Raw genomic sequence first — 23,542 nt, 5'->3', positions numbered from 1 at the left:
CTCAACACTTACTATTCAAACCCAGGCCTCACCGCATTTTATCAGCATACTTATTTTATCCTGCTTTAGGTAGGAAGGGTGTGTCAAAGGCCTACACAGATAAAATTATTTCTGATAACAACACCACCTGAAAGTCATCCTTGTGATTTTTCTAAAATTAAAAAAAAGCGTTGTTTCCATTCTGTATGTAATTTTGTTAGAAATAATATGGCCTGGGGTACTTACCCCATGAGGCTATTCTGAGGGCTCTTGCCTCCTGGGTCATTTACTTGATCCTCCCAACAACCTGCTAAAGTGGGGCAGATGGAATTCCTTCCTTTCTTGTGAGACGAGGAACTTGAAACAGAAAGATGGAAAGTGATTGGCTTGTGTTCAGTGACTGACAGATATAACTCAGCAGCTTTCTTTTCCTGACTTCTACGCCATTGCCATTTTTTTTACTATGGTAAGATTTAAAATGCTGGGTCAACTGTTCACTATCCAATAGATATTTTAAAACGTCACTGTATATTCTTTGCTGGGATATGACAATATTTCAAAGACTTTTATTTTAGCAGAGACTGAAGCAAACAGAACACCTCATATATTACTTCATGTTTTAGGCTAAAAATTGTTTTGCCACCGCTTCTTCCAAACTAAAAATGACTTATTATCTAATTAATACATTTCAATGTCAAAGGAAAGGTCTAGACTCTGCATGTGCTGCTTTCTTAGAATTTCACTCTTATTTCGAATGACAGATGGTGTTTTTCAGCAAGATAAATAGATTCAAACCCACAATATTAGGTGCCTGTTCACTTTTGTACTATTTTTTTTCTTTTGAAATTTTAAGAGTTGCCCAAACAAATGTTTAAGTGAGTTATAATACTTATTTGGAAAATATTATATCCTATTACATTGATTTACCATTGCAGAAGAAGCCAAAAATTCCCTGAGAAGAACTTCATAAATAAAATGCGTATAATTTTGTCTAACATTCTACCCTGTCCTTAGCAAACAGCTGTTATTACCGTAGCCCAGAATTTTGATCTGGAGAATCCATGCTTGGGGCCAATTTTTCTTTTTATTGCTTTCTTTTCCTTCTCTTTAAAGTAAATATATTACTAAGTATACACCACATGATAAAAGTGGATTATAGCTGTAATCTGAAATCCCAAATGCGTTGATGTCAGATTACCTGAAACAGTGTCTTAATGGCATACATTTGGCATGTTACTGCTAAAGTATATTGAATTAGTTACTCAGAGTGCAGTCTGTGTACAGCAATACCAGCATCTCCTAGGACCTAGTTAGGAATGCAAATTCCCTGACTGTCAGTACAAGTGAATCAACATCTGCATTTCTACAACAATTTCAGATAATACATATGTATAATAGAATAATTCCCTAAGGTGTTTTTTTTTTTAGAAAACAGGGTCTACTTTCCTTTGCAAAAGTAAATTGAGAATAAAATTTAAATTTAAAAACAACTCTATTATTTAAAAGAAGTAACTCAAAGTATATGAAGATTACCTGCTCGTTCTCTTTTGCTTCTCTCTTCTCTTACGCAACTTTTGTCACGGCAGAAGTGGCGGTGATTAAAATGACTCAGATGGGAGAATTGAAAGCAGGACTCAGGTCTGTTATTCTCAATGTGCTTTGAGGACAATAAGAAGGATTCTCTCTCAAGAATGAGAGCAGAAGCAATTCTTGGAATGGCAGTTGGTTAAAACAGTTGAACTAACATGGCTTTAACAACTTGCTTAATAAAATCAAAAGTTTATTAGTTTGACAAAGTAATTGGTGAGTTTGCCTTTGTTATGCATTTTTTTTATTTGAGCATTAACAAACTATCCTTTAAAAAATGTATCCCATCAACTGTTTGCTGATAATGCGCACTTTATGTTAGCTGGGTTGTCTATAGAAACAAAACAAGTGACCCTCATGGATGCATAAGAAAGAGCTTTCTATTAAAAAGTATCAAGAAGCCATCACAGTCCAACTCAAGCCCACAGTTCAATGTAGACTAAAGTAGCTGCCAATCAGTGACATAGGAGGTAAAGTAGATGCAGGGAAGTTACAGGCCAATGGATGCAGTCTTGTGGATCCAAGGTCAGCAGAAACTTGGCAGGGTGCTGACACCTCCCCGGGTTGGGTGGCACACCTGAGCTTCCCCTGCAGGCAGGCACAGAGTCCCAGTAAGCAGAAAGGTGATGGGGCAGAGAGAGAGAGAGAGAAAGGGTCCCCAGTATCTCTCATAAAAATAAGCAAACAACAACAACAAAACATACCGCCCAAGAGTTATCCTCACTCTGTGACCTGTCGGAAAGGGTGGGCTACAGCCCTACCCCAGTGCAAGTCGACATACAATTTAACCACACTTTTGGAAATATGAAGCACAAAATTGTCTTTCTATATGATTTTTGAATTTGATTATCAGGCTTAGAGATGATCACACTTTCATGATGTCAAGTGGCTTCTAGAACAATGGTTCTCAAATTTCAATATACAAACAACATGCTTGAGGATGTTGTTTAAATGACAATTAAGTCTCAATAAATCCACAGTATGTCCTTGGGGTAAGATTTTTATATTCAGCTATCAGGTGAATCTGACCTAGCTGACCTCATATCACTCTAAATCACAGTTTCATGTGTCCTTCTATTATGGGGCTTATTAGATGCGACCAAGTCTGCCGAGAATCGTGGTAACTGTATGTGTAACCAAATGAAACACTGTCCAGTGCTATGCCATCTTCTTTTTATACATATATTAGACCCAGGTGTTATTTAACTTTAGGATTTTTGTCACTAGCAGTACATAATAATAAGAAAAAGAAAATATATGGGCATTGAAAGTGTCCACAGATATGAGATGACAGGGAGTATGATTTCTATATACTTAAATAAAAATGAATTTATGTGATCACATTTGCTGATAACATTTGGCTTGGATACGCACAATACACAGCAAATAATTTAACCTACATATATAAGGCATGGGAATGAGATTAGTGAAATACCTCTGCTTTAACCTGTTTGAATCTCAAATTGAATTGGATTGTAGCATGTCAAATTCCAGGCATTTCGGTAGTATGAATAGATAACACATTTTCCATTTCTCACTTGAATAATTTAATGAAAATGATTACATAAATCAACTTCCCCAAACATCATCAATATCCATTGTCATTCCCCAACCATGAAATAATTTTTGTTGCTACTTCATAACTGTCATTTTTCTACCTATGATAGATCAGGTGACCCCTGTGAAAGGGTTGTTCGACCCCCCAGGGGGTTCACCACCCACAGGTTGAGAATCGCTGGTCTAGGACACCTGGTGGCATAGTGGTTAAGCATTGGGGGCCAACTACCAGGTCAGCAATTTGAACCAACAGCCAGTCAGCAGGAGAACCATGAAGATTTCCCCAGCTGTCAAAGTTCCATTCTCAGAAACCCACAGGGCAGATCTGCCCCGTCCTCCAGCGTTGCTGTGCGTCAGACTGGACTAGAGGGCAGTGCGTTTGGGTTATTGACATCGACACCAACACGCACCGCTCCGTAAACAGTTTCAAGAACGATATCATGCTGCTTTTATAGTTTTATATTCCTTTCTCCTTTCCCCACCACCATTCTTGTATTTGATAATTCTTTAATACCACAAGGCGTTTCTAACAAGCATAAAAGAGCTTAAAGATGCACGAGGTTTGTTTTGTTAATCATTTTTGAGGGGACAGGAGGAATGTGCATGTGCACATGTGTACGTGTGTGCTTTTGAAACTTTCCTTAGATGAAGGAACTCTAGGGAAAGGTTAGACATAGCTCAGGAAGGGAAACTTGTCTAATTCTAAAATGTCATTTTTTTCCAGGATAAAAAAGAGTCTGAAAAAAATCATAGGTTTTATGCCCAAAAACCCCATGGTTCTGGACAAGTCCGTTTTTCCAGACTTAGAAGAATCAAAATGTTATACTGGTCCTTTCAGCCGGGCACGGATTCACCAGTAAGTTCTATCTCTTTTCTTCCACTCTCTGACTTTGGATCTTGCATTACCTAAGATCTGTTGATTACACAAAAATAACTGTGATGTTTCTATATATGTCCAATCAAGTTAAAAATTGAGTCATTATATTAAAATGTACACTTCATGTGTGGAAAACATTCAGTGAATATTCTTTGTTTATTGGGTTTGTTGTTTAGAGATATTCAGTCAACAAATAATAAATTATATGCTCATAGGCTGGTGGTCTCATTTCCAGCTCTTTCATCTATGCTGGTAGTTAGTGATACAATTAAAATAATAGTAAAGACAATAGGAAAAATGAAAATAATTACTTGCTGTTGACTAACACGTTGTGGTTAGATGTCATGGAGTTACTTGTGTCCTGTAATGACCTGATGCACAACAGAACCAAACACTGCCCAGTCTGTGCCATCCTCCCCATGCGTCCTCTCCCAGAGCCCATTGTTGCCTCCCTGGTATCAACCCATTATCTCTAGAGCCTTCCTCTTGGCTGCCCTTCTACTTTACTAAGATGATGTCCTTTTCCAGGGATTGGTCTCTCCTGACAACGTGTATACAGTATACAAGGTGGAGTCTTGCTGTCCTTTCCCTTAGGGAGCGCCCTTGCCTTACATCTTCCATGACAGACTAGTTTTTCTGTTTAGCATTCCAGGGTACTTTCAATATTCTTTGCTAGCACCACAATTCAAATGCATCTGCCCCTCTTCAGTCTTCTTTATTCACTGCCCAACTTTCACAAGCAGACGAGGCCATTGAAAATCCCATGGCTGAGTCAGGCACACCTTAGTCCTCAAAGTGACTTCCTGGCTTCTCAATACTCTGAAGAGATTGCGTGCAGCAGACCTACCTAACACAACTCCTCTTCTGGTCTTTCGACTGTTGCTTCCAGAAACATTGATTGTGGATCCAAGTAAGACGCTTGACAACTTCAACCTTTTCTTCATTTACATGAGGTTACCTATGGGTCCACTTGTGAGGATTGTGGTCTTCTTGACACTGAATTGTAATCCGCACTGAAGGAAAATATTTCCAGTCCTCCTCACTTTCAGAAAGCAAGGTTGTCTCCTCTTCAATTGCAGACTGAAGAACAGCTTGTTCTGATGAATACATTTTATTATATTTACCATCACATTTAGAAACCCTCAATGGTGGAATAATTGATTATATGTTGGGCTGCTAACCAAGAGATCAGCAGTTCTGAGCCCCCAGCTGCTCTGCCGCAGAAAGATGAGGTTTACGGTGTCAGAAACTCACAGGACAATGCTACCCTGTCAGCGGGTTGCTGTGAGTTGTAATCAACTTGATGGCAGTGAATTTGGGTTTCATATAATTACGTATACCTAATATTTGTCTATCAATTGAACTGCCCGTTTTATTTAACATTAGGTGATTGATTCAAAACTAAGTGAAATTTTGGGGCAGGGTTTGCTGTATAATTTTCTAACCATCCATTTATTCAGTTGCTATTTATTGAGTATCTATATGAACCACATCCTATAGCACAAGCTGGAGATTAAAAAGGGAATTATGACAGTCATTGCCTTCAAGGATTCTCTTAGTTTAATTTAGCCCATGAAAGTATAAATAAAAATTAGTAAATTAGCATAACATAGCAGAGTGTGTTACAGAGCTTCAGCTACAATATTAGGTTAGCTGAATGCGCTGTATGTTTGTGATTGCTGTTAGACTATATTTGGGCATACAAGACTTAGCACAGTGGCTGCCAAATGGGCTAAAGCAGAAGAACTATTGGGAGGATGGGCACTATTAGGTTTGGTCCCCATAGGTACACTAGGAATTGGACCCTGTTCAACGGCACCCGACATCAACAACAATGTAGATATATATGATGGGAAGCTTGAGGTTCAGAACCGGGGGAAGCACAATTCAGACTCACCCAATATGCTGCAATCAGTGGGAAAGCCTGCACCCCCAATCATTCTATTTACTCAGTATCTTACTTTTGGGGTGATTCTAGCAGAATTCCTTGTGGTTTCAGCTGGAGGAAGGGAGAGAACCATTCTTAAGTCAAGTTAATTTATAGGTTTAGACTTTAGAGAAAGGCCACCATTTTGTGGAATCTTCTTCAACCTACTACTGCAACTTTTTAGGGCCTTTAATGCTCTGTGGAGCTCCAACAAAAAACATTTGGCTCTTTCTTCTTGAAACCAAAAAGTACTAGAGTGACCCTTGGAAAAGATCAGTCAGATTTTACAATGACTTTGCTTAAAACCTTCCATTGGCCTCTCGTTTGTACTAAGAAATTTTTCAAATTTCCTATCATTTGCCTTGGGTACAACCTAATAAAATGGACAGGAATATAGATAACCATAAAACAAGGCAAAGAATGATCAATATGTGGGAAAGACATATATAAAGCGCAGATCTTTTTAGACGAGGAAGAAGCCACATCCGGTCAAGGAGTGGAAAGCCTTTTTTAAGGAGGCGATACTTTTCAGGAAGGAAAACTAATGAAAGAGGTAGAGAGATATAGGCCAACAGAGACAGCGTGAAAGGACTGTATTGGAAGGTGGTAACACCCACTGCCATGAGGCTGTCATTGCCGGGCACTAGAGCAAGTGGAACGTCACACAGTTTCTGAGGCTGTAAAATTTTACAGTTCTGCATGGCCTCATCTTCCTGCCTGCGAATACCTGGTTTTTTCGAACTATGCAGCTTGCAGCTTGAGCCGAAGGCATAACCTACTTTACTTCCAGGGTTTCTAAAGTGGTAATAGATGTGGGAAGATGATGAATTCTTGGCACAAGCAGCCAGAGGCTATGGGGATTAGGTTGGGGGGTTGGGAGGGATGTAAGTGTAGAGGCCTTGGCAGGAAAACAGGACATTTAATTATGCAGGTAATGGAAATTACTGATAGGTTTTAAGTGGAGGAGTGTTCCGAGGACCCAGCTGGGTTTTGAAATCCAGGTGGGACATTGGGGGCCAGTGAGAACATTCCTCTTATAGCTAGACAAAAGCAAAAGTGACCCACAACTATAAAAAAGCACTGGAGCTGGAGAGGCTGCTCAGAAAAGGTTTGAATTTGACAACTGTTTGAGTGTGGTAAATAAAGAAGAAACAAGGATGGTAAAATACCTGATATTTCAATGCCAAGTATCTGAAAATAATGATGGTTTACCATTAGCATAGACAAAATAATTGAATCAGGAAATATTCAATGTTAAGTGAAGTTCAGAAAAATAAATTTTTGAAGCTCTTAATCTTTGAGTTTAATAAGATCTCCAGGTGATGGGACTGACTCAAAGGCACCTAAAAATAATATCAAGTAAATGTGAAGCTAGACCCTTTACTTCCTTTTGTAATTATCCATTATTGCTTTTTAAGTGATCACACAATCCCTCCTTAGTATTTTTTCTAGGTTGGGGCCTGCAGGGCATGAAGGGGAGGGAGGGAAGACTATTTGTGGCTGATGTTCCAAAGCAAGATCAGCCAGTGTGAAAGGGAGCTACAGGGAATGACTTTAATTTTTAATGCGATCTATTTGGAACGACATTGCAAAGGTAGTACAAAATTTATGGAAACAAATGTGTAATCTATTTCCCCCCCTTGTTCCACGATAAACAAGAAATATGAGGCTGTCTAGAGTTTTATATACTGAAAGAAGATATTAAAATGAATATTTGATAATGTCTTATATTTTTTATGATGCACTTTTTCCTTTCAGTGTTCTTTTTAAAAAGAAGATGATTTCTATTCTGCTTTATTGTACTTTACATGCATGTAGTCCTTGTAGTAGGTAAAACAGATGGATGATATTCCCAATACCGTATTACTCTTGTGGATTCTATGCTCTACTTTCAATGCTAACGTCAATTCCCTCATTTTAACAGCTTTATTATAAACAATAAGGACACCTTCTTCAGTAATGCTGCCCGAAGCAGGATAGTCTATCACGTGCTGCAGCACACCAAATATGAAAATGGAATATCAAAAGTGGGTAAGAACAGTAATTAACACCCTAGAGAAAATAGAATATAATGGGAGTAATGACTATAATTATTATTTTTAAAATCAGAAGCATTGCTTTTGTGTATTCAGTTTTAGGATATAACCTGTTGAACAAAACTCTAATATTCTATTTTGCAGCATTTTAATAAAATGAAACCAAACAAAAACATTTGGTCGTATGTATCAACATAGAAAGTGTGCACACATTCTGACGCAGAAATGTTACTCCTGAACATTCTTCCTAAGTAAATAATATGATTTTTATAACCATATATTAGAATGTTATCATTCAACTTTGTTTAAAATAGGAAAAAAAACAGAAACTAATTCAATTCTCATTCTAGGGACCAATAATTAATTACATTATTCCTTATCAACATACTGTATTCTTTTAAAAATATATGTCATATTTTTTGTATTTATTATAAATGTATTAAGGATCAGTTATGTACTATATGTTATTCAAAGCATAGAACTTAGAGTCTTGACTTATGGAGGTTGAAAATTAGTAATTATCTGTTGAAGTAAAAACCTTTCGACCATCCATCATGAAGTGACTCACAAATCTCTAAATCTTTCATAATTGACAAACAAAAATATTCATAAACGAAAGAAGCAGGAAACTTTATGTTGACTATCTCCAAAGGTGAACTGGCAACTAAATTTAAATGTATAAATATTGGTATTTGGATATTTAGAAGTGAACTAAAAATAATTGAGAAAGTTTCACCTGGAAAAATTAAACTGGAAAGTTTTCAAACAGCAAAGCAGGACAAATGTGCCAAAATAGGCTAGCATTTTAGCTTTCTGGCGGGATTAAACAAGGAGACAAAAGAGGTCAGTGCGTCATAGGGACCCTATAGGGCAGGGTAGAGCTTACCCTGTGAGTTGCGGAGACTGTAACAGGTTGCGGGAGTGGAAAGCCCTGTCTTTTGTGCAGGAGCCGCTGGTGTTCTCAAACCACGGCCCCTGTGGATCGCAGCTCAGCTCTAACCACTAAAGCCACTGAGACTTCCTGTGAGCTGGTACTGATTGAGAGCCAGGGGTTTGTTTTGTTTGTGAAATAGATCAAACATTAGTCATGTCAAAAGTTTCTTAAACATAGACAATCGGTAGCTGATAGAAATGGCTAATAATCCTTATGGGTTTTCATTCGTATAAAATGCACCATGAGGTGCAGGAACTATGCTTCATGTCAGCTCCTTAGCGCGCCTTTGTTCCTTTCTGAGCAGCTGGCCCATTCACACCCCATACTCACTGCCGTTGAGTTGAATCCAAGTCAGGGTGACCCTGTAAGACCGCCTCGCTCTGTGTCAAGGCCGTAAATCTTCCAGAAGCAACCGACCACATTTTGGTCGCATGGAGCACGTGGTGGGGTCACACCACCACCTGCTTGGATACCAAGGGGCAACCCCCACTGGTACAGAGCAGTCACAACAGTGATTTTAGACACCAAAGTTGACCTTAAAAAAAGTTTTTAAAAAATCTAGTCAGATTCTTTTGAAACAAGAAATAAAAATAAATCCAGGCTAAGAATTAAAACATACAAATTTGTATAAAACTACGCCTTTAGTCTTTAAAAATAAATAGGACATTTTTAATGATTTTAAAATAGTCACTTCTTGGTAGAAAATAAAAGAAACAAAGTATAAAGAGTTTAAAATCACCCCACATTTTAGTTGTCATTGTTAAAAATGAGTACTGAAGAGTAAGAATCATACAGTGAGGCAGTATTGACTATTTCATACATTATGCTTTAATTGGCATTGGCCATATAATTTATAACTTATAACTCAAGATCTTTGGTACTATTTGAAAATATTATTGTAAGTAGCTTGATAATATTCCATTGCACACATTCTCCAAATCACAATGTACTAAATACCTAACAAATTATTATTCCATAATATATAGATGATTCCCAAATTATGGATATTCAGTTCTTTCACGCTCCTGACTTATATATAATATTACAACAGAAATTACCCTCCAAAAATTATTATCCCAATTTTCATTATTAGTAAAACTATATTGAAAATAATGATTTCAGGACTTAAGGAAAGTGTCTCTTATTACAACCTATATCTCTTAGACTCAGTATATTTTTAAGTTTAAAGAATTTAATATCTTTTTGAGAATTTTTTGAAATTTGGGATTCCCATGATTTCTTGTCTAAACTTTTATTCCTTTGAGAATAGAATAAAGTTTTCCTGCCGATTCAGATAGTTCCAAATAGTATGCACCGCACTTCAGCCATGGCAATGTGGAAACCTGTGTTAGCACTGGACCACTTTTACTCATCTTACAGGCAGACAAGTAGCCCCTTCGCATCCACTTTTCACAGCCTATTGGCCTTGTGAGCAGAGTGGTTATCAAAGGCAGTTGGGCTATTTTAATATTTAAAATTAATTATGTCTCTAGTGCATTGTTTAAGAGAAAAATATAATCCAAACTGACTCACAAACCCTTCTTTTCCTCCTCTTTCCAGGGATCTATAAACTTATTAACAATGGTGCATATGAAGCAGCATTTCCTCCACATGAGGTAACCCAGAAACATCATTTTAAAAATACCATTTTGATTAAGAAAGTTTCCTATGCTTGTGATAACTACCACTGTTTTCATTTGAGACTTGCTCAAAGGGCTCGGTGAAGGTGTGGGCCAGCGCCTTTCTGAGAGCCGTGCGAATTCCCATGCAGCCCTGTAGTCCTCTGCCCCAACCCCCCAGCAGTTGTCCTCACTGATGCAGCAGGGTAGGAAGGAATCCCAGCCTCAAAAGGAGCACTGGCTCTGACTCGGGCACTCTACACGTACCCCATTGGGGAAAGGGTGGCTGGCAGTCTCTCTCTGTTCAGCACAGAATTCCTTGCTCGATCCACACACCAACAGGTGGCTGTCAGATCGGTGCCCACTAATGTGCACCTGAAAATCTCCTAGGATACAGCACCCAACAACAGCAACACACAGCCCATGACTTGGCATCATCGCTTGGTTCGTGTTTCTTGCAGCCAAACTCCACGTCACTGTCAACTCAGAACAGCGAGGTTGGCTGAGCTAATTGAGTAGTTAATGTGATACAGGTGGTACTCGAAAGCTTGGCATCTGCAGACTAGGAGGTGCCTATTTGAGCATTAGACTTGAAAAGAGAGCCGTATATCTTAGATAATTATTAGCATTCATAGATAGAAATTTGAGATTTGGTGTCCTTTCATGAGATACCTCCAAAATTACAGACAAGCAAACCTCGCTCAAGTGGATGTTCTCCCGCTTCAACGGTGACCTTCACTTCCATCTCCTCATCTTCCTAGACTTAGGCTCTAATGACCTTGGGTCACTCTTAGCAAAGACAACGTTGAGAGTCACTTTAACTGCAATCGGCTCCTTAATTTCCCTATTTCTCTAGAGGACAGAGATGACATCCATGACTGTTTCCCATTTCAGTTTTCACGAAATCACCAGCCATAAATCCACGTGCTCTTTCTTTCCCTCGGAACTCACGTTTCTGCCTGTTGGGAGCTGTCTGGTGACACGTTCATACTTTGCATTGCCTACAACTTATCAAACATATAAAAGTCATTGACTTTAAAGGTTTTTCTCTATGGAGTATCATTATTATTGTGATCCCTATTTCATAGCTGAGGAAACTGAGGCATCGCTCTACTTATTTCACAGTTTCATAAAAGTAGAACAGTCTTTTCATGAAAGTAGAATCATACCATTGAATGCAGAAGGTGAGGTTCTTATACCCCAGATCTCATGTTTGGTTCAGAAAATAGTATCCTCTTGGTTATAAAAGTAGAAAAAAATCCACTATTAGAAAAACTCTGCTTTATAAAACATGTAATATTTATCTCTTAAGTTGCAGATTTGCAATACTATTTTAGAGTACAAAGAATTTGAAAGGTGTTTAGTATATTTTATCTGAAATAAATTTTTAATTTAATGTTAAAACATAACTAGCACTTCTGACTTAGACTCTTCATCTTTTTTTGATTAGCACTGGTTCTAATCTGCTTATAAAATGAAAATAGATGCTCATAAACAAAAATATAAAGTAAACTTTTTATGGCATTGGATTGTTTCCTAGTACAGATTCATACTCTTACTCTCGACTAAAGATAATCATAATTTCTCTTTGTTAAGGTGAGCACAATATGTTATTAAAAGTTCATAGGTTCCAGACAAGTTAAATAGATTTCATTAATATAGAAACTGTAATTTAAGACAGGATTTTAATGGAACTCTCATAATATTTATAATTAAGATATATATATAAACATACATACATTTACTGCATCATTACTGTGATGGGCTTAAGGTTACAATTTCCAAAGCTTTCAATATATTTCCAAATTAATGCTCAGAGAACAACAACAAAAAGGCTATCTTAATTTAGTTCAAATTTCACTGAGGCAGTGGATAATAATTCATCTTCTATTCTATGTTTCAGGGAGTGTACAAGAGTAGACTGCCCATCAAAAGCCACGGACCTCAGAATAGCCGACATCTGCTCTATGAGCTCTGGGCACGCTGGGGAATGTGGTATAAGCATCAGCCCCTGGATTTAATCAGGTATTTCAACTGACTTGACAGTGAAAGATAAACTATGTAGTTTTGGTTTCGTTTCTTCAGATCTGTAATAATTTAGTCACCTACTGAATTATCTGTATCAATTAGGGTACAAAGAGTAAAAAAGTCATTATTGGTTCTTCTGTATGCTAGCATCTAGATCATTGGTTACACTGGTGATCAAGAGCTCCAAAATGAAGCAGAGGTAGTGAGGAATCCAGTGGATCCCTGGGGGCATAGGGGGCTATGCACTGTGCTGCTAACTATAAGGTCTGTGGTTCGAACCCACCTTTCATCTGCTCTGAAAGAGAAAGATGAGGCAGTTAACTCCCATAAAACGTTACAGCCTCCAAAACCCACTGGGCAGTCCTACCCTGCCTTGTAGTGTCACTCTGAGTCAGAGCTGAGTAGATGGCAGTGAGAGTGCGGAATCAGACTTTAGGACAGGTGACATTGCCAGCCCCCTTGGGGCTGGAGAGACAATGGTAAGAAGCGAGCATTACCAGAGATCACATTGCTCAAATGGAGCCCTAGTGGCATAGTGGTTTCACGTTTGGCTGCTAACTGCAAAGCAAGCAGTTCTAAACCACCAGACATTCTGTGAGAGTAAGATAAGCCGTGGTACTCTTGTAAAGAGTTACAGTCTTAGGATCCCACAGGGGCAGTTCTACCTTATCTTATAAGGTCCTTATGATTTAGAATCAGCTCAATGGCAGTGAGTTTGAGCTTGCTGAATACCATTATCAAACAAGTCGACATAAGACAAACAAGTCTGTAAGCACCATAGTAGGATCTTGAGTATATCCCACCTGCATTGTGGAGAACATCTCATGAATAGATTTGATGCATTAAACACTAATGACAGATGGCCTGATGAGGGGTGATATCAATAACATCATTCATAAAAAAAGCAAAAGGTCATTAAAAAGACAGGAAAGAAAGAAAAGATCCACATAGATGTCAGAACAGACTCAAATTTGATATTAATTGCAGAGTATCTAAAGTATTTAGAAAAATTATGAAGTAAAAGAGCCAAGCAGAAAATTCCAAATGGCCTCTTGAGAAGACCAAGTAAAGTGTAATGAAATGTGCAAAGGCATAGAGTTAGAACACCAAAAAGGAAGAGCATGCTCAGTATAACTTAAACTGAAAGAACTCAAGAATCAACTTCAAGCCTCAATTTGAAATACTGAAAGCTTCTATGGTAAATACATGGAATGGTTTAGGAAGCATTGAAAGAACATGGAAAGAATACACAATCATTTTACCCAATAGAACTGGTCGACATTCAGCACTGAAGGTAGAAGCATATGAGCAAGAGCCAACGGTACTGAAGGAAGAAGCCCAAGCTGCACTGAAAAGACTACCCCCAAACAAGGCTCTAGGAAGTGGTGGATCTCCAACTGAAGCATTTAATGTAAGACAAGACATTTTCAATAAACCTACACAGCCAACTGACTGGAAGAGATTTATATTGTACTCATTTTAAATAAAGGATATGCTCATGTTATAAAATACTATCATTAATATCACATGCAAGTGAAACTTTGCTGAAAATCATCTGACAATATTTGCAGCAATACAGTGACAGAGAACTGCCAGATTTGGGTCATATTCAGAAGACGTGCAACAATGGATATTGCTGATGCCAGATGGATCTTGACTGAAAGTAGAGAATACTAGGTCTTTATGTATGTTTCATTGACCATGTAAAAGCCTTCAACTGTGTGGATCATAATAAATCATGGTTATCCTTGAGAAAAAACAGAACTGCAGAACATTTCATTGTGTTCTTATAAAACCTGGGCAGGTATGCAAAAAGAACAAGGAATGCTGCGTTCATTAATATCAGAAAAGGTGTGTGTCAAGGTTGTATCCTCTCAACATACTTATTGAACCTGTACGATGAGCAAATCATCGGAGAAGCTGCATTCTATGAAAAAGAATGCAGCATCAAGATCGAAAGAATGTTTATAAACAACCTACGACACGCAGATGACACAACCAAAATCCTCACAACTGGACCAATAAGATAAATTGGGGGAAATGTTTGAAGTTGTTAAGGACTTAGTCTTGCTTTGATCCACAATCAATGCTCATGCAAACAGCAGTAAAAAGATGAAATGTCATATTGCATTTGGGTAAATCTGCTAAACAAGACCTCTTTAAAGTGTTGAAAAGCAAAGATGTTACTTTCAGGACTAAGGAATATCTTACTCAAGCGACTATGGAATCAGACTTACGAACAATTGTGAGGAGGCACAGGACTCGGCAGTGTTTCACTCTGTTGTGCAAAGGGTAACCGTAAGTCAGAGCCCACTTGATAGCACCTAACAACAACAACAACATCCTTGCTCATAGTGCCTCCCTAGGGTAGAGTGGAGCTTCTCCGATGAGAGCAAATGCTTTGAAAATGATTAGGGCAAAGAATGTATAGATGTGCTTTACACAATTGATGTATGTATATGTATGGATTGTGATAAGAGTTGTATGAGTCACTAATAAAATGTAAAAAATAACCTTTATTGGGAATTAAAATAAAATTGGGCTTTCAAAAAAGCATTTAGTGGTAAGCACCATTTATTTTAAGTAAGCACCATTTATTTCTGGTAAGCACCATTTCTGGTAAACACCATTTATTTCTGGTAAGTGTAGTTCTTTACCTGGCAATACCAAGTATTTGACTGCTGATAAAGAAGAGAAAGTTTTCAGGTTGGAAGTAGATATTTTGTCTTCAGAGGACCAACAAGCTCATCCAAGATGAGGGTCATTAGTGTAGAGGGCATTTCAACATGATCTGCAACCTCAAGGAACTTCTTGTTACCAGAATTGGCATGCTGATAAGCCAGAAACATATTAGACACTGCAACCTCAACACAGAATATTTTTACAAGGCCTGGTTCTCTATACCCAGCAAGAAGATTATGTCTTAATTCTTAGAATGTTTAATTTGCAGGTAGGAGTTAATGTCCCTATCCAAACAAATTTGAGCCTATGGTTTCCTGATCAAGTTGCTTCCTATGTGTAACCAGTAAAAGAACAGTCAGCAATTAGATTATTTTATATTTGCTGCTCATAGATGATTGGAGACCAATAAGCAAAGTCTGGTGATTCCTTAGCATTGGATTGAAATAAAGGACCACCAATTTATTTTTAATAAAGAACCATCTCTAACCATGTTTTTGTGCTATGGGACTTCAAAAAGTTCATGGGAAGTAAAAATAAAAGATAATTGAATTCTTCATTGGCCTTGCTTTTATTTGCTCCTATCATAAAAATGAATGCAAATATTTAATATCGAGCCAAAAAAAGCAAACTCACTGCCACTGAGTTGATACTGACTCATAATAGTTAAGATTTTATGTGAGCTTTGAACATATTTCTCCATGAAAAACATTTGGACCTGGAAATGAAACATTTTAAATTCAAATTTAAACCTGCTCAGCAGCATTGTTGGATGACTTTTAAAAATATGATGTACAATAGATATAAAAATGGCTTAAGTTAAATAACTAAATCACCTCCCTCCAAAAAAATTCTCTATAAAAGGTTGAATTTAGTTCTCACTTTTGTGTGTGATTGTTTTGCTTGTGTAGTTTTTATAGTGGAGGCTAGTCCAGCAGCAGAAACCTGTCACTAAATGAAATATTATTTGGGAGCCTATTCTATAAAAAGATCAATAAAAAGAGAATTTCTTTGGTTGAAGTTGGATGGAGAACCCCACCAGTGTCAACCTCCTATTTCTGTCTGTCTTGCTGTGGTGTTGCAGTACCTCTGGGAAGCACTTAGCAGTGCTGGATAATGGTGAAGGCCAAATTCTAGGTCCAGGGCATTTTTATTATTCCACTTTGCCTATAACTAGCTACTCCCTTTCCTAAAACATCCATATGAAACCTGCTTTCATTTAGGGTTTTTATCCTCCAGTTAAGTAATATTGGGCCGCCCTCTCAATATCAGACTATCTACGTAAGAAAGTCTGTCTGTGTCCTCCATCATGATTATAAATATATCTCCTTTTATGTTAGTGCCATGTGCTCAAGAGCCCTCTTTTACCCCAAGAGGAACACTTATTTAAAGGAATTGCTGTCTTTATGCAGCACCTGCTAATACAATATATTTCCATCTCAAAGTAGAACATCATAATTGCATAATAATGAATTGAACGTGGCTCTGTGTTTCCAAGGAGAAATAAATGAAAGGATAAAAGATTCAGAGAAATTATACTTAATTGAAGGTGACTCCAGTTTTACATCTGATAGAATATGTAAAAAAAATTATAGTCAACACAATACAGAAAATGAACTAGAGAGAACCAAGTTCAGTGTGGGGGGAGGTCAGATGCTCACAGGTCTGAGGGCAATCAGTTGCCAGACTGCAATGGGCCCCACTCCCTGCGGTTAAAGACAATGGACGCCTGCAGTCATCTATTTGGTTCCTGTAGGTGGGGTTTACACCCTACTGATGATGATGGTTCCTATGGAGATCTAGAGAATAGGTCAAAGTTAAGCTGCCATCCTAAACCTAGGATCCGCCCATCTTGTCACATGTATACCCCCAATCCCTCCTCTTCCTATTGCGTGTATGCCTAGACCACCCCCTCTCATTACTGTATTACCTGTAGCACAACCCCTTCCTGTGACGTATGTCCTCACCTGTGATTAGGGGGCTTGCATGTCCCCAGAGAAGATAGAAAGCCTGAGCTAGCATTAAAATCTCACTCCCCCTCCACGTGGACCATCAGGCGGGGCTGAGGTGAGCATGCTACTATGAATCGTGTCTGACTCCATTTATTTCAATACTTCTCTATCTCTCATGCTCTCTATAACCTCACTATGATCTTTACTTATTATCGCTGTACAATTGCACCTACCGGACCTGTAATGATGTGTTAGGGGCTGGCTTCCCCTGAGAGTTCAGTAATATATGCCTTATTTAGGAAAAAATAACAGATTTTTTTCCAGCAATAAACACTACCCAGTGTAATGTCTTCTAATGAGCTATAGACAAAGCACTGACCTTTAAAACCACAGCCAGAAGAGTGTTTAGGTAACCATATTTAAAAGATGTAGACAAAGCAATAGTAGAGAAGTCATTAAATTCTTTCTAGCTAGGGCTTTACAAACTATATTACAGCTATATTCTAAGTAGACCAAGTGAAGAAAGAGCAATTAAGCAGTTAGTTAGGAGAACTGCCTCATTCATCTGACATTTCCAAATAAACTGTGTTCATCAGCATCCATTGTTGGGTCAATGCTTCCAGTAGTAAGGGTCAGTAAAAATAGTACAGACACTCCCCCTCAAACAGCTTCCAATGTATCGAAGATGGAGACGCGTGTCGACATGAGTAGTGGTGGTTTGGAAAAAGTTCACGATTCGGACATGGAAGCCTGGGTGAGGGAATGTGGTAGCGTGGAAAGTGAGCACCATGATGGAGTTTGACTGTGTGATGCTAGAACAGGTCCCCACAAACAGACAAACATTGTTGGAACCCCTTTACATAAAATGATAAGACAAAACGTGGACAGAATAAAGTTTATTAGGGGCAGGAAGAAATGGGGAAGGGAACATAGCAGAGATGAGAACATTACTTTGATTAAGAGTAGGGCTTCATAGCAATTGTTTTACACCTGATTAGTTTTTACACCTCAATTAGTTGTACACCTGATGAAAGTTGAATTTGCAAAAGTTGTGTGATAGCTATTTATTTTGTACAGCAATGGCCAAGAAAAGTAACTGCTGAGGCTGCTTAAGTACATTTTTCTTGTTCGGATGTTTAGATTTATGGTTTCATGGAACGAGCCAGTTAATAAGCCCAACAACGTGTTTAGTACTTCTGTCCTACCTCCTATTTGGATGTGTAGTTGTTGGGGACTTAAAGGCTGGCAAGTCTATCAAAGGCAAGATTTATCTCTATTCACTTGGAGCACCAGAGGGAGAAGGAGAGCCAAGAATACGAGGAGGATATGTCATGCATATTTAACTGCCTCCATGAACTTCTGCCTCCTTTGTCATGAAACCTGAAGAACTGGATGATGACTTCCTACCATTACTGAACATTTTGATAAAAGATCGCTTAGGAGGATTCTGATCCAAAAGGGGAAAATGTAGAAAAGATTTTAAGTTCTCATAAACTCCAGACTTACTATAGCCATGAAGGTTTAACAAATCCCTGAAATGATTTCCCTGAGATAATCTTTAAACCGTAAACCAAAATATTCTCACAAGTATTCTTACAACCAAACAATAAGTTAGCTTAACAAGTAAAAAATGCCTTTGTGAGCATTCTCCTCTTTTAAGAACTGTGTATATGGATCAAAGTGACAATAATAACTCAAATTGGACAAGAATGATACAGGGCAGGGGATGTGTGTTTATAAGGGAAGAGCAATTCAGAAAAGGAGGGTGTGAATAATTACACAACACAAGAATGTTATAAAAAATACTCAATTGTATATGTAGAAACATTTCATCGGTATATGTTTGGTGCTATCTATTATCACCACCAACAACAAAAAAATGTACATAAAAATGTTTGGCACAGAAATATAGTTAACAAAATTAGCTCACAATACTGCCAATGTTTATGGTAAAAAATATCATCATAAGACTTTCTCAGTGTATTAGATACTAGGACAGAGCTGAAGAGAAATTAATTGTTCACATAAATGTTCATCTGAATTTCTGACTCCGTGTAACATCAGTGTTTGCATTGCCACTTAAGTTACTGTAACTCAGACTTGGGTTTTGCTTTCTTAAATAGGCGATACTTTGGAGAGAAAATTGGGCTTTACTTTGCTTGGCTGGGATGGTACACTGGAATGTTGATTCCTGCTGCAATTGTTGGCCTGTGTGTTTTCTTCTACGGATTAGTCACAATCAACAAAAGTCAAGTAAGGTAAGATGTTAACAGACACATTTAAAAAGGAAAATTGTGACCTATTTTGGAGTTGTAAAAAGGTTAATGGTACTGCTAAATATCACAAGCAACTGCTGGTACGACAGCTTATTTGCTGATTTTGTTTTGTTGTGGTACTTTGTTGGGAAAGGAATTATAAAAAGGGTTATTTTAATATTTCCATATGCACTGTCTTTTTCCATCTGTATGCTGAGTAAATAATCCAAGAATTTGAACTATTTGAGGAAGATGCTGCATCAGGATTGGAGGAATATTTATTAACAACCTTTGGTATACAGATGACACAATCTTGCTTACTGAGGGCCAGGGGTATTGCAGTAGTTTCTGATGAATATCAATGATTGCAGCCATCAGTGTGGATTACAACTCAATGTTAAGATGACCAAAATCATCACAACTAGACCATTACCTAGCATCATGAAAAACAGAGAAAACAATGAATTTATCAAGCATTTCATACTACCGCAATCAATGCTCATGGAAGCAACAGTCAAGAAACCATACATGTTGAATGGGATCATTTGCTATACAATATTTGTTTCAAGTGTTGAAGAATACATATTTAATTTGAGGACTAAGGTACACCGGACCCAAGCCACAGTAGTCCTATCAAGTCACAGTCATCTGAAAGTTGAACACTGATTAAGGGAGCCCAAAGAGGAAGTTATACTTTTGAATTCTGGTGTTGATGGACAATATTGAATGTACCAGAAACTGCTCAAATAACATAAATGCATCTTAGAAAAGATACAGCAAGAATGATCCTTAGAAGCTAAGCCAATGACTATTGTCTCATGTACTTTAAACATGTGACCAGGAGAGACTGGACCCTAGAAAAAGACATCATGCGTGGTAAAGTAGAAGAGCAACATAAAGAGGAAGACTCACAGGAGTTGAATTGATGACAGTGGCAGCAGTGATGAGCTGAACTCTGAAAATTGTGAGGATGGCATAGGACCTGATAATGTGTCATTTTCTTGTTCACAGTCGCTCTGATTGGACCCAACTTGTCAGTACCGAACAACAACAATGTGGAAATATTATTGGATGAATTCCAAAGATGTTTGGTCTTATGCCAATTTCTCTTTATGTTTATTATATATTACAGAGTACCCCCTCCAAAAAAAGATTTTAAAAAAATCTATGTATAAAACATTTTTTTACAAAACAACCTTATCACCTTCAAAGTGCTTTTACGAATAAAATTCACTATGACCAGAGAGAACCTTCCCAGCTGACACCACTGGGTGCACTAACACAGAGCCTAGAGGGAAAAATGCATACTACAAAAGCTCCACCCAGAATATCTTGTATCTGGTTTTTGGCAGGTTACTCCCATTATATGTGTGTGTGTATAAATCATATGTGTGTGTATATATATATATATATATATATATATATATATATATATTGCCTAAAAGTAAAACCCCTTAATTTTCTTAGAATTTAATACTGTTCTTAATCCATTTTCATGAATTAGAAGCTGAGTGTTGCTTTGTTCTTCCTGAAGACAAAATGATCATTAGCACAGACAAAAAAAACCCTGCTCTTCAAAAGCATGTCACCAACACATAGATTTATTTCCGTATTTGCAAACTTTCTTACTCCTCTAGCAAGCAATATATTCCCCAAGAAAGTTCCGTCCTCAAGCAACACGCACCTCTATTCTGAAGGATGTTGAGCCCCGTGACTTTCAGGGCTTCTGGGACAGGTCTTGATTTAGAGGAACAGTGTTTGGAATGAAGACCATTTTATTAAGAAATAGGGGCAGTGTTTTGTACAATCATCTATTATTTGAGTTGGTTTCTTGGTAAGCATGATCATGTAGGGCTGACAACTCCTTATACTCCAACAAGCTGGAAGTGAACAATAAGAAATGATTAGGATTAAATGCCTTTTTCTAGTGATTTATACCTGTGGAGCAATTAGCCTCTGTTATATTAGACAAGTATTATGTAACCTTTAATTCAAAGAATGGTTTCAAAGGCTTCCGCAATTCCTCCTCTCCCTTGTAGTGTTTTATGGTATTATTACTGCTACTTCTGTCACACTATAATTAAGATTCTGTCAGACTTTCTATTCTGAAACAAGATTAGCAGCACTGAATATCTTGACTTTCAAAATTTCATGGGCCTGAATATTTTCCATTCAAGGTGTCAGACATGATTGAGTTGTAGGTGTTACCATGGCTGTTCAGGGAGTTTTATTTTGCGTTGGTTTGTTAGCATTACTTTAGTCAGCACTCTTTTGTTTATTTCTGTATGGCTATATGGTAAAAAGCCACTGACATGTATGTTACTTATTATGTTTTTAACAGCTGTGTTCATTTAAATGTACATTACATTTTTAATTGGCCAGTAGTTAATTGAAGAAGTATATCATTATCAGGATTTGTGCACTTAGATATATATATATAAGTTTTCTATTCTGTACCTTGACAAGGCTGTAATATATATTTGTGAAGTGGTCTGACATCAACAAACATGTCCATGATGAATATGATTTAGAAGTTTTTTATATGGCCTACTTCCCATGCCCGGGGGGCCAGATCCAAGAAAAAGGAGAAACCCAGTTTTCTGTTGATTTTTGTCTTTTTGTCATCTGAACTCATTCAGTAATTTATGTAGCTTGTAGTTATGTGTAGCATGGCAAAGGCTGCTGGTTCTGAAACCAAAACCTAAACTCACTGTGATCGACTCTTTTCCAACTCGTTGTTGTCATTGTTGTTAGGTGCCATCAAATCAGTTCCAACTCATAGCAGTGTTTGCTCTACCACAGCGCAAAACGCTGCCAATCCTGCACCTTCGCACAGGTGCCCTTTTGTTTGAGCGCATTGGTGCAGCTGCTGTGTCAATCCACTTGTCAAAGGCCTTGCTCTTTCTTTTGCTGGTCCTCTGGTTTACCAAGAATGATGGACGTCCTTCTTCAGGGACTGGTCTCTTCTGACACAATTCCCAACATATGTAGGACAATATCTCCCCATCCTTGCCTCTGTGGAAGGAGACTCTGATCACACTTCTTCCAAGACATATTTGTTTGTTCTTTTGTGGGTCCATAATTCTTTCAATATTCTTTGCCAGCATGGTAGTTCAGATGCATGAATCCTTCTTCGGTCTTCCTTATTCATTGTCCAACTTTCACATGTCTGACAGGCAATTAAAATACCTTGACATGGAGCAGCATACCTCTCAACCCATAGTGACCCTCAAGAAAAGGTCCAGGGCTACAAATCTGCCCGGGAGCAAATAGCTTCAATTTCCCCCTCAGAGTAGCTGATAGGTTTGAACTACCAACTTTGTGATGAGGAGTCTAACACTTGGGCCACAGTTCCACTGGCCCAGAGAATCTTCTCTTGACACTGTCCTCAGTCACAGGAATTTCTTTCATTTATTATGTGAACTTTCAAACAGTTTAGCAACGCCGCCCCTATTTAATAGTACAGATATTAAGTCCACACCTTGAGCTGCTAACTGCAAGATCAGTCATTCAAAACCAAAGGCGCCAGATGGGGTTTTCTACTTCCAAAAAGAGTTGCAGTCTCAGAAATTCACAGGGCCAGTCCTACCCTGACCTCGAATGTCACTAGGCGCCATGCATAATTAGGTGTGCGTGAGTGACAAAGGAACCATGATGGCTCAGTTGTTAAGCATTTAAGTGCTAAGTTCAAGGTCACTTTGAGCCCACTCACAGAGATTCTAGGCGTACATTTTTTAGGGGTAGTTTTACTCCGTCCTTTAGAGTTCCCATGAGTTAAGATGATCTTCACAGGGAGTGAGTTTGGTTTTTGGTTTAGTGATGTGGTTTAGAGACGGACTTGGACAATACTTTAGTAAATGCTAGAGCGACATCCCCATGCCTATCTGATCGAAATGCCATGCTGCGTCTGTGCTGCGACAGCGCTCCTATTTAACCTACTCCTACATTTTTCCTGAAAGAGGAACAGCGTTGAACAAATTATCTCCTCATCTGTGCCCTGTCATGTGAACAGGGGCATAGAAGGCCCCCATGAATAGGTCCAGGTGTCCACCTCCAAATCCATGAGTCTGCTCACTCTTCCAGTATCATGCATGTGTGAGAATTCCTTGTCT

The 23,542-nt window shown here is 38.1% G+C and overlaps 1 protein-coding gene across 1 annotated transcript in view; it reads left to right on the top strand.

The window, feature by feature from the left end:
• The window catches only part of ANO3 (anoctamin 3), a 460,260-nt gene that overhangs the window by 343,805 nt on the left and 92,913 nt on the right, over positions 1-23,542 (top strand). The window contains exons 12-16 of the mRNA XM_075548400.1: positions 3,848-3,979; positions 7,852-7,958; positions 10,458-10,513; positions 12,420-12,541; positions 19,299-19,433. Coding sequence (XP_075404515.1) covers positions 3,848-3,979; positions 7,852-7,958; positions 10,458-10,513; positions 12,420-12,541; positions 19,299-19,433 — 552 coding nt within the window. The remainder of the gene's footprint in view (positions 1-3,847; positions 3,980-7,851; positions 7,959-10,457; positions 10,514-12,419; positions 12,542-19,298; positions 19,434-23,542) is intronic.

This window comes from Tenrec ecaudatus, chromosome 4, assembly GCF_050624435.1.
Source record: "Tenrec ecaudatus isolate mTenEca1 chromosome 4, mTenEca1.hap1, whole genome shotgun sequence".
NCBI classification, from domain to species: Eukaryota; Metazoa; Chordata; class Mammalia; order Afrosoricida; family Tenrecidae; genus Tenrec; species Tenrec ecaudatus.
This window is presented reverse-complemented; position numbering and strand designations above follow the sequence as displayed.